Source organism: Nannospalax galili, unplaced genomic scaffold, assembly GCF_000622305.1.
Source record: "Nannospalax galili isolate Female #2095 unplaced genomic scaffold, S.galili_v1.0 scaffold398, whole genome shotgun sequence".
Lineage (NCBI taxonomy): Eukaryota > Metazoa > Chordata > Mammalia > Rodentia > Spalacidae > Nannospalax > Nannospalax galili.
The window spans coordinates 63,074-74,891 of NW_008341813.1; the positions used below are offsets into that span (position 1 = coordinate 63,074).

At 39.3% G+C, this 11,818-nt stretch overlaps 1 protein-coding gene across 1 annotated transcript; it reads right to left on the reverse strand.

Moving 5' to 3' along the window:
* Window positions 1-10,274: 10,274 nt before the first annotated feature.
* LOC103737574 (putative olfactory receptor 52P1) lies at window positions 10,275-11,231 on the reverse strand. Its single transcript, XM_008837403.1, has one exon. It carries the CDS (start codon window positions 11,229-11,231, stop codon window positions 10,275-10,277), a length of 957 nt encoding a protein of 318 aa, XP_008835625.1.
* Window positions 11,232-11,818: the final 587 nt, after the last annotated feature.

Here is an 11,818-nt window from a genome sequence, read left to right on the forward strand (position 1 = left end):
TAATCTAACAATGGTAAGTGAAATCAGTTTGAGGGGAAGGGACTAGTGGAAGAAATATATCATACTGGCAGATTAGCAACCACAATGTTCATTCTTGGACAGAAAGGCTAAGACCCAGGAAGACTTTTGGTCTCAGTAACTCAAAAGCAAGGCAATTACCCCCTGTAAAATAAAATAATACCTATTCTTCATATCTAACAGAATGTTGGACAAATGTAAAAGCACTTTGAACACCACCATCCACATAACTCATGTAAGAGAGTGCGGAGTGTTTCATACAGAGTGACATAGAACAAACAATTTGCCCACTATCAATGACTGGTTAAATATTATAATACACACTTTGCGGGGCTAGAGGGATGGCTCAGCAGTTAAGAACACTGCTTGTTCTTGCAGAAGACCTGGACTCGAATCCCAGCACCCACATGGCAGCTAACAACTGCCTGTAACTCCAGTTCCGGGGGATCCGATAGCCTCTTCCGTCCTCTGCAGGCATTGCATGACACGGGTGCACTTACCTACATGCATGCAATACAGGCATACACATAACATAAAAGTTATAAATAAAAATTTTTTTAAAAATGCACACTTTGCCAAGGCATGTACAACCAAGCTGAATACAGTTTTGTGGGTGTATATTTGTGTTTGTGTGATCAAGAGAAGGGTGGGAGGCAGTCAATAAGGGACAGGGAAGTTCAAAGATGAATTTAGAGTCATAGTTTATCTCTAGGCAGAAGTCTAACTTTCGGACAACAGGACTTATTCCTTCCTTTCAAGCCTACAGAATAAATAAAGGAAACTGTCTCCGAACTTCAGAGAAACTTCAAAGGAAAAGGAAAAATAATGGGAAATTCTTAGGATGAAAAGGTTGACATGCATTTTAATTTTATAGTTGCAAAAGCTAGAGCCGACACTCCTGCTTGTCTCAATTAACTCCGACAGCTAAGAAGAATCTCTTGTGAAGAGACGGAGCTGGGAATGACTTGAGAGCCATGGCTATGAAAGTCAGTTTCACACTGCAAATTACTATGAAATCTTACATAAGTGTTGTCTGATAGAAAAACCCATGTGACCGAACACAAACCTAAGATTTACTTTGAGTCTAGAAGATTCACCCTGTGGGTTCACGCCACAGAAATTTCTAAGCAAGTTTCCAAGTGTTAGTACAAAAATAATCTATCTTTGTTAAGAAAATCAGTAATTAGCTGTAGCTAATACATGAAACTGTAGGTGTTCTTTAGAAAAGACAAAAATTCTAGAAAGAAAAGAGCTTCTATAGATGGCATAGTTTTCAATCTATATCTTTCTAAGTCTTATTTTTCATGCAGAACTTAAGAAGAATGTTGTCGCCATTATCATTTTTCTTTCCATTTATATTATTATTAAAGAAATATATGCATTTCACAAGACAGTCAAGTGTGTTAGAAGAGTCATTCTTGCTCTCTGTATATATATTTATGTCTGTGAAAAAACATAAATTTCTTTCTAAAATATTAACAGGATAGAGGACATAACTGAATATTTTAAAATTAAAACAAGTAAATAACCTAAAAGAATGGGGAGGTCAGCCCGACTTATTGTCCTGGGATTTTAGAAAAAACACTCATTGGAAGTTTGAAGATTCTGATGTTAATTGTGGGCTGCTGATATCAGTTACAATGCAGCAGAGCTATCTCAAAAGCAGTCTGGCTTCTGGGCAGTTCCACGTTGGATTACTGAAATACCCTAGAATTTAAACAGAGAAAGCTTGAGTAATTGTTGGAGAAATAATATATGAAAATATTGTAGTTTGTATAGTTTCCTTCCATTTCATTTTATTTGAATTGTTTGCCATTTGCTCAAATATACTATTAGTGTTAAAACCAACTCATTTTTAAAATGTTTTTAAGGTATTTTAATTTCTAATAATACAAGTCGTTACAACATTCTTGCCACTTTAATATAACTGGACCTTGTTGTTTGGGGTGACCTGAAATTCTAAAAACTGGAGCTGGGGCACTGAGGTCTGCACAGACTCTGGAGCTTTGGGATTGCTATGAGCTTGGCGGCAGAATATGTTAATTATTAGTAAATGACTAAATGTGAAACTAAGAAAAGCATATTTTTAACATGAGATAGTCAACTTTAAATATACTGAAAAAATGATGTACAATGAATAATGTTATTATTATTTAGAAATATCCCTTTATGACTATTCCATATCAGCACATATATTTTAATCTTTAAAAAATTATTTATTTAATAACCACATACTTAGAAGAAGCATTTCATTACATCAGCATTGACATATTCAATAACAATTTTCTGAGCTAGGCTGCATCTCTTTCAAAATTGGCTGTACATTTTTAGGTTTACAGTTGAATTATTACAGTTATACAATATTGTACTCAGCATAAACCCTATAAGACATAAAATTAAATGAGGTTTTAACCTTTAAAAAAGATCTCCATTTCATTATTAAAATAGTTTCATGCAGAAAACTTCATTTTTAATGCAATTGACATTAAGATGTATTTTACTCTTTTATTTATTTAATTTTGAATTTTTTCAGAGCTTCAGAACTCTTCTTCGTATGTTTGTGAACATTGTTTGCACAGTCATCTATTGATATATTGATTATTTCTTGGTTTCTGTTCTTTATAGGAACTACACAAGCATGCTGATATGTTGCCTATTCATTCACTTTTTGCACAAAAGAAGTATTATTGAAAAAACAAATACATAGAAATAGGATTTCTAGGGGAGAGAGTATATGCACCTTTTTTTTCTTAATATAGCAGCTTTTGACTGATCATAAAAATATGTGCAACATAAAGCCTAAGCACTAAAATGTATCCTGTAGACTGTTCACATCCCCCAGATGATGAATGGAAATAGTGTAACTTAAGCATTATCCTCTCAGAGTGTGTGTAACAATCACCACAGACTAGCCTGCTTAAAACACCAGATTGTTCCCCTTTTTACTGCTCTGGAGAGCACACATCTCCTGTTGGGTTGTCAGCAGGGCCAGGTTCCATCTGAAGCTTCTCTTGCTTGTGTCCTGGCTTCTGAGGGTTGCTGGCAAGTGCTGCCATTCTTTACCTTGAAAACATCTCTGCCTGTGTTATGTCATATGTGTCTTTGCACTCTCCTCCATTGGTCTATATTCAAATACCCATCGTATAAGGACATCAGTCCTTAGACTATTTCCCTCCCTTTCAATATTATTTCACTTTAACTTCACTACATCTGTAAAGACCTTATTTTCAAATATAGTCACATTCTGAAGTTCTGGGTAGACTCAAATCTTTGGGGATACACTATTCAACCCAGTAAACATATCCATTCAGACATTTTTATTATGCAAACTCCTCAAGTATTATTATTTCCAAAGTAAAACATGTTAATTATATTAATTTATTAGTTAACTTAATATTATTTGACATCAACTCAAAATAGCATATACAAATTTATTTCACTTTTAAAAACATATTTCAGAATATTCTTTAGCCAATCCAAAAACAATAGTAGATATGTGAACTATCCCAGTTATTATGTTTTTTTCTTTTTAAATTTACCTTTTATTAATTTCAGTTAGAATATAAAATATTTCATTAACACTTTCTGCTTAGTGTCATTATACCTTGCTCACACCTACTCCCCATAACACTCCTGTCCCTCCTGTTCCCTCCTATTTGTCTCCCCAATAGTCTGCATTCTTTTCGTGCCATACACATATATTTAAACCTAGACTCTACATAGGAGAGAAAATGTGTGCTATTGTCTTTCCTCCCCGATTGCCCTCTTCTGCCCCCTTTAAGCCCCTTTATCATCTTACTGTGGCCCTTCTGTGTTCACACCCTGTGCATATAAATCTGTTTCGTCTATGAGGAAAAGCAGGAGATATCTGTCTTTTGGAGTCTGGCTTATTTCACTTAACATGATGTTATCCGGTTCCATCTGTTTCTCGGCTATTTCACTTTTCTTTTACACTTGAAAGTCATTCAGTTTTATAAATGATACTGTTGCTTTAGATCATGGGCTGGGATAATTAGGGCCTGTGGGCTGTTTGTTCTGATGCCCTCGAACCATTAAAAATCTTTGGAATGAAGGGTCTGCAGTTGTTATCTCGACAGCCTGGGAAGTGGGAGCCTCAGGTGGGGAATTTCTTCTATCAGATTGACCTGCTGGCAAGTTTGTGAGGAGTTTTCTTTTTCTTTTTAAAAATATTTTATTTATTAATTTATTTTATGTGTATTCGTGTATTGCCTGCATGTAGATAAATGTACCAGTGTCATGCAATGCCTGTGGGGAACAGAAGAGGATGTTGGATCCCCTGGAACTGGAGTTACCGACAGTTTTTAGCTGCCATGTGGGTGCTGGGATTCGAACCTGGGTCTTCTGCAAGAACAGCCAGTGTTTTTAACCACTGAGCCATCTCTCCAGCCCCCGAGGCATTTGCTTGATTGCCAGGGATGTGGAAGGGCCCAGCCCACTGTGGACAGTGCCAACCCTAGGCAGGTGGGCCTGGGTTGTGTGAGAGAAGTAGCTGAGCACCGGCAGGAGCAATCCAGTAAACAGGCCTCCAAGGTCTGTGCTTCAGCTCCTGTCTGGTTCCTGCTGAGCTTCCCTGGAGGCTTTGACTCAGACATGTAAACCAAATAAACCCTTTCCTCCTCAGGCTGTTTCTGGTCAGGGTGTATTTTCACAGAAATAGAAGGTAAGTAGAACAGAAACTGGTACCACACCGTCTGTGGCTGCTCTTGTAACTCAGTGACAGCATTGATTAGTTGTAATCAAGGCCACAACACCTACAAACCTATTCAAGATTTATTATATGAAAATCCATAGGAAAAATTAACTGACTTCTGCTTTAAGGAATATATTTATGCTGATACCAATCATTCATTGGAGAAAGAAAGAGAGAAAGAGAGAGAGGAATAATTATTCATTATTTCCATTTCTCTTTCCTCCAATTTCCACTCTGTGTCAATGGGGCCATATAAATGTCCCCCCAGACCTCCTACTATAGGGAGCCTAAGTAACAGGAAAGTGTAACTCTTGAATTGAAATCCATCCTTGAATTTACACCAAAAGGATGCTTCTCTTTAGCTTCTTCCCAGCAATGATGGGGTTGGCAGGTTTTGTGGCCAACTCATCTTGAATCTGTGCAACAATCTAAGTATTTTAATCTAAACTTTTCTCTCTTTCCCTTTACTTGTAGTTAGGCTTATATCGTAATCTGACTACTGCCTCAAACCTCATTCTCTTTCCTATTTCCTTTTACTGTAGTATTTTCCTGAAGGAAAAAAAAAATCCAGACATGTTTAATCCCATCTTGGCATATGCTTTTAGAAGACCCAGACTAATGTTACATTAGCCCAGAGAACTAAGACTCTTGAACTGGCAGGGAGAGGATGCTTTTCTGATTGACAGGTGAAATAAGACAGGACTTGATGAGCAGTGGCAGTTAAGTTGCTAAATATTTTACTAGTAGAGGTAACGTTTCAAGTGCAATGCTACTGTCCTTTAAAAAATGTGGAAGAAGCAGTGCTTACAAAATCCACCAGCGGGCTGGAAACACAGCTCAGTGGTTGAGAGCACTGGCTACTCTTGCAGAGGACCCAAGTTCGGATCCCAGCACCCACATGGCGGCTAACGACTGTCTGTAACTCCACTTCCAGTGGATCCGATGCCTTCTGCTGACCTCCACGGACACTGCACAAGGGTGCACTTAGATACACATAAAAATAAATAAATAAAATGTATTTTTTAAAAACACCAAGATGCACTGGTTACTGGGAACAAGTTGATGCCATGTAGGGTAATGAGAGACTCAAAATTACCTGAAGACATGTAATAGTTGTGTGTGAGAACCAGAGTGCTGCAGTGATGTTAGCATATGAAAGATTTCCAACACCTGTAATGGATGATGATTAGGCAAAAGAGGATAGCCAGCTGAAGTCATAGTTATGAAAGTCACAAGAATCCAAATATTCAGATATTAAACAGAAGTGGTTCTGCTGCTCGGGGTTTTGGTAAAGCAAACCTAGAAGTTTGGCTAACGTAACACAGCCAGTAAAATCTGGATGGATTCTGGGCATAGTGGTACATGCCTTTAATCTTAGCACTTGGAAGGCAGAGGCAGGTGGATCTCTGTGTAACTGAGGTCAGTCTTGTCTATATATCAAGTTCTAGGCCAGCTAAGACTATCGGGAAACCCTGTCTCAAAACAAAATCTGGATGGATGGATCATTTGGACATACAGATCTTGCAAAAGTCCAGCATTGCTTATGTACAAAGTGTTATAGTACCCCAGCCCCAAAGAAAATAAACACTCTCTTGCCTGGCTACCAGGCTGATACATAGGATTTAATGTGCTGTGTAACACAGATAGGTGCATTCTGATTCATAAGAGATGAACAAGACCTATGTCCTAGTTAGCTTTAAATTACTCTAATGAAACACTCTGACTAAAAACAACTTGGAGAAGAAAGTTTATTTCAGCTTACAGTATAGTTCTTCACTGGGGGAGGCCGGGGCAGGTACTGAAGCAGAAACCACGGAGGAATTCTGCTGACTGGCTTGCTCCTCTGGGCTGTGCAGGCAATACACTCATATACATTAAAATAAACTAATAAATAAAATATTTAAAAAAACACTTTGATTACAGCTGATGAAACAGATGTGGTATCACAACTAGAACAGTATACATGAGGCCCTGTGCATACGGTATGTGGTCACTGATTTGTAAAATGTACTTCTTGCTATTTAAATTAGAAAAATGGCATTTTGGTGGAAAGAGCGATATTTATTTACAGTTTTGTTTCAGGTCTTTGTTAACTCTCTTGACCTGTATCATGATACAGTCTACAGAAATCTATTATGTCCCACTGAGTTATTATACTGGCAACATCATACTGCTCCACGGAATGACTCATTATCTAATACATGTATATTCTAGGGCCTACTTTAGAAACATGCATGCAGAGGAGGTGAGAATCATCCTATGAATACAACAGGCACCTGCCACTTCAGTGAAGGTTTGCAAGGGCCAGGGTTAGGGGTAAGCCAAGATCTTCCCTAAAAAGCACAATCTACCTTGGACTTAGATCTTCCCTACATTTCGTACAATCTACAATCCTTCTGCTATGCAAAAGGAGTACAGAGCTCAACAATCCTGTTTAGAGTCTCTATGACACATCTCATACCTGAGAATATTGATTCAACCAACTACTGGATGACATGGAAGGCTGCTAGCTTTAATTGGAAGGAATAGCAGGTCCAGGTTATTGTGCAAACCATCCTTCTTGATTGGACCATATGACCACAGAAACCTAAGCTACAGAGGTGTCAGCAGTGGAAAAGATGAAGGATGGAATAATGAAACATCACAATGTAGAGTCCTGGGCTTTTATAGTGAGGCTGTGCTGTCTGTAACACAGGGTCATTTGACCTTTGCTAGTATCCTACTAGAGATGAAGAGCGAGAAGCATGCTCCTTTGTACAGATGTTTGCTAAAATACACCTACATGTCCACGTGCACACTCACCCCTACACATTTGCAGATGGCATCTGGGATCAACTGCCCAGGCTTTCACTGCCTCTCACTCAGGTGAGTGTCCTAGGTGAACACAGTCACTATGGTAACTGGATTTAAGGTTGTTCTCTGCTTCCTAGAACTCAAGCCTTTTTTAAGCCCGAGACACATTGCATCAAGGTTAAGCTGTACAGATGTTAGACTGTGGCAGAGGTGATGATACATCATTTCTGATGCTAGGTCATCTTTATAGTATCCTCGTCCATTCATTCTGGGGGAAGCTAGATTTATTGCCACGGGATATACAGTGACCTTATGGAGCGATGTCTGTGGCAAAAACAGGGGCCTCTAGTTAACAGTCATATGGGGATTTGTTCTTAGAAGTATAGCCTTTAGCTCCAGTCAAGTTTGGAGAGGACTTTTGCTCCAGTTGACATCACTACCATACCTCATGAAAAATTCTGAACCACAACCACTTACCAAGTTGTTACTAGACTCCTGATTCTCAAAAGCATTATGAGAAAAAAGGTTAGGTTTTTAAAATTGCTTTCAGATTTTTCAGCTATTATTTGTTATCTTACTGAAAGATACTTGACACAAAAATATGGAGAATGCCACACTTCATATTAACATTGACCAAACATATATTTTCTTGCTTTTCTACATAGGAGTAAAGTATTGAGGGGACAACAGACACTCGCTCCATCTGCCTTGCTTGTACACAGCCCCTTGGATTTGGGCATTTACCTCAGCCAGCCCCACAGGATATAGTGAACTGTCTGAACACAGCGTGAATCTCAGAAGAGTAGACAGTGGATGGAGGTGTACCAAGGCTTTCAAAGTGGAGGACCAATGTAACAGAAAAGGGTGTAGTCCTTAGTTCTCCAAATACTTTGAAACTGCTTATGCTTGAACAGCTTTTAAATTGAATTTTGTTATTGGAAACAAGGTAGTCAGTCATACAATAGTTGTCATGAATTTTTAAAGATTGAAGGCACTGTGAACTATTAGTCTTGCTTCATGATTTTTTTTCAACCATTATGGTTCTTCAAAGAGCCATGGTTGAGTGGGAAGATACAGTCAAGTCAGGATTTGAATGCAGCCCTAACTGTTCACTGCCTATGTGACTGTGGGAGGGACACACACACACACACACACACACACACACACACACACACACACGAAAGGAAAGCCTTTGCAACTTAATATGTAAGACATACTATTATATAGCTTGACTTTGTAGTTGAAATACTACATATAAAAATACCTAGTATAACTAACAGAGCTACCTTAACGGATGGTAATTCTGTTGAAACTAATAAAAAGTAAGGAAAAGAAAATGTGGCCCATCCATTCATGCTCAGGGAACATCACAGAAGAGGGGGAAGGAAAATTGTAAGAGCCTGAAGAACAGGATGCTTACTGCTAGATAATGCCTTCCAGACATGATAGGCAAGCTGCGCCCACAAAATAGCCACAGCGTAATAAGACCTGCATAATGACAAAACTATCTGATATTCAATGTGGATGAGAGGAATTTCACAGGGTCCCCCCTGAAGATGAAGAGCTATAGGTAATCAATGGCTCCTGAGGGAGGAAGATTCAGTTTTCTCCAGGGACTAGCTCTATGGTAAGTTATCTAATGCAAAGTGGTCAGCCCTAAATACATGTACACATAAGCACTGCTAAATGGACTCAGTGCATTATATATGTGTGTATATATATGTATAAATGTATGTGTGTATATGTAACAGTAATAAAGAAGACAAGAAACAGAATGGAGTGAGATGGAGTGGGCTGTTGGAGGAGTTGGGGGGTATGGAGAGGGGGGGCAGTGGTGCAAAAGCAATATTCACATGTGGAATTCTCAAAAACCTAAGAAAATATAAAAATAATAGGCACGTTATGCTCATTATAATGGTATCCTTTAAGAAGTTCATAAATTTAACTGGAGTTTAGTAAGATCTTCTCTCCTGGTTTTAAGCTCAGTCACCAGGTTTGACTTACACTAATTCAGTGATTATCCCATTTCTCTGTGTTCTTATACTTTCTACTTCCATTTGGTGTGACTTTTGTTAGAAACAGGGTCTTACATTTGCTTTTTTACACACGGAATTGATCCATTAGTAGAAATTTCACTCATTTCAGTGATTCAAAACAGGAACAAAGCAATACTTTGTCACAATAATGTAAGCTAAATTTTATGCATGGTCTAAGCCAGTCTCTGTCAGTTCCTGTAAGACCAATGTAGTTTCAGAAACAAGTGCCTCCAACTCACACACACTTTTTTAGAATGGCGTTCCCTCTCATTGAAGTATTTTGAATTATGCACCTAGAAACCTGACTTACCTTGTAGCGAAACATTTCATATATGCATTTTAATAGTTCATGAATCCCAACTATATACAGTGTTCACACATTTCCTTTTTTATCATGCACACGATCATCCAGTCAGTTTTGGGGAAATCCCACATTATTATTAAATTTAAAAAACATGATGAATGAAAGAATTACTCTCTAATACTCTTTCATTTCCTCAACAGTTATTACAAAGTCTTATCCAAAGAGAAGTGTTGCTGGGTTCCTTTCAATAAGAATGCAGTAGTTAGAAACACACAGAGAATTCGAGAATGAGAAAATAGAACCAAATAGAATGAACAGAGAGTGACTAGTCCTTTGTGGTCTCTTCTTTCCACAGCTCATTTGTACACACTGGTGGGTCTTGGACAGTTGTCAAAGGCCTTGTCAGTCACCCTCATCGTTCCTTTAGTTGAAGGACTAGGAAGTTCCTCTGAAGACATTTTGTCACCTTGTCCCGTATCTCCTTCATCTTTATACCATAGATGATGGGGTTGAACATTGAAGGTATTAGGAGGTAGAGGTTGGCAAGCAGAATGTGGGCATGAGGTGCAATATTGCAGCCAATGCGGTGGGTGATGGAAGAAAACAGTGCAGGCGAGTAAGTGATGAGGATGACAAAGAGGTGGGCTGAGCAGGTACTGAGGGCTTTGAAGGTGGCATCTCTAGAGTTGAGGCGGATCACAGCCTTAAGGATGAGGGCATATGAGAGGCCAATCAGCAGCAGGTCAAGTCCCACCACAAGCAAGACCACGAAGAGCCCATAAATACGGTTGGGCTTTGTATTGCTACAGGCCATTTTTACCACAGCCATGTGGTCACAGTATGTGTGAGGAATAACTACGTGGCAGAAAGTCAACCTCTGAAGTAGAAGAGGCATAGGCAGGATAAGAATCACACCCTTAGCTAGAGCCATCAGTCCCAGGCGTCCAACCAGGGAATGGCTCAGAATTGTGTTGTATCGTAATGGCTCACACACAGCCAAAAAGCGGTCAAAGGCCATTGCAACAAGTAGTGCTGATCGTACCACAGATGCTCCATGGATGAAAAACATTTGGGTAAAACAGGCCTGGGAAGCTATGTCTCCATCATCAAACCAGAAGAGGCACAGGACCTTGGGCAGCAGAGCGAAAGTGGAGATGAGGTCAGCTATCATCAGTAGGGCCAGGAGCAGGTGCATTGGTGTGTGGAGTGTGGGCTCTGTGACAACCAGGAAGAGGATAGCACCATTTCCAATGAGGATAACCAAGAACACGGAGGAGAAGGGAACAGAGAGCCACACGTGCTGTGACTCTAAGCCAGGCACACCCATCAGAGTGAAAGTTATGAAGCTGGAATGGTTGGAGATGAACATGGCAGAAACAGTTGGTGGTTGTTAAAGAAAGTTCAGATACCTGCCAATGAGACATCGGTGTTGGCTTGCTTTTACTGGTTTGGGTTCTAATGATTTGTTGAGTTGGGGCCCAGAGACAGACAGCAAATGCCTTCTTAGAATCAGGACATCCACAACCCAATCTCAGCCCTCTATTTAAGCACTTTTATTATTGTCACAAATGATTCTTTTGGGGCTTGGACTTCTATACAAAGGATATTACGGTGGAACTTTATTCCCACCTCTCACATTTCAGCAATCCTACACTTAACTTTGTTTTCAGGCCAATGAAATGGCACAGTAGAGAAGATGATTGCCAGGCAAGCCTGATGAACCAAGTTCAATCCCTGGAGCCCATGTAAAGTTAGAAGGAGGGAACCAACTCCAGAGAAATGTCCTCTGGCTTCTACACAGGCTCCATGACATGGATTAACTCTCCCCAAAATAAAAGATATTCTCTTTCTATCCTTGAAGAAATGATGAGAGAGCCTGATACAATATTTTTATTGGGAAAAATAAGGTCAGAGAGAGAGAGAGAGAGAGAGAGAGAGAGAGAGAGAGAGAGAGAG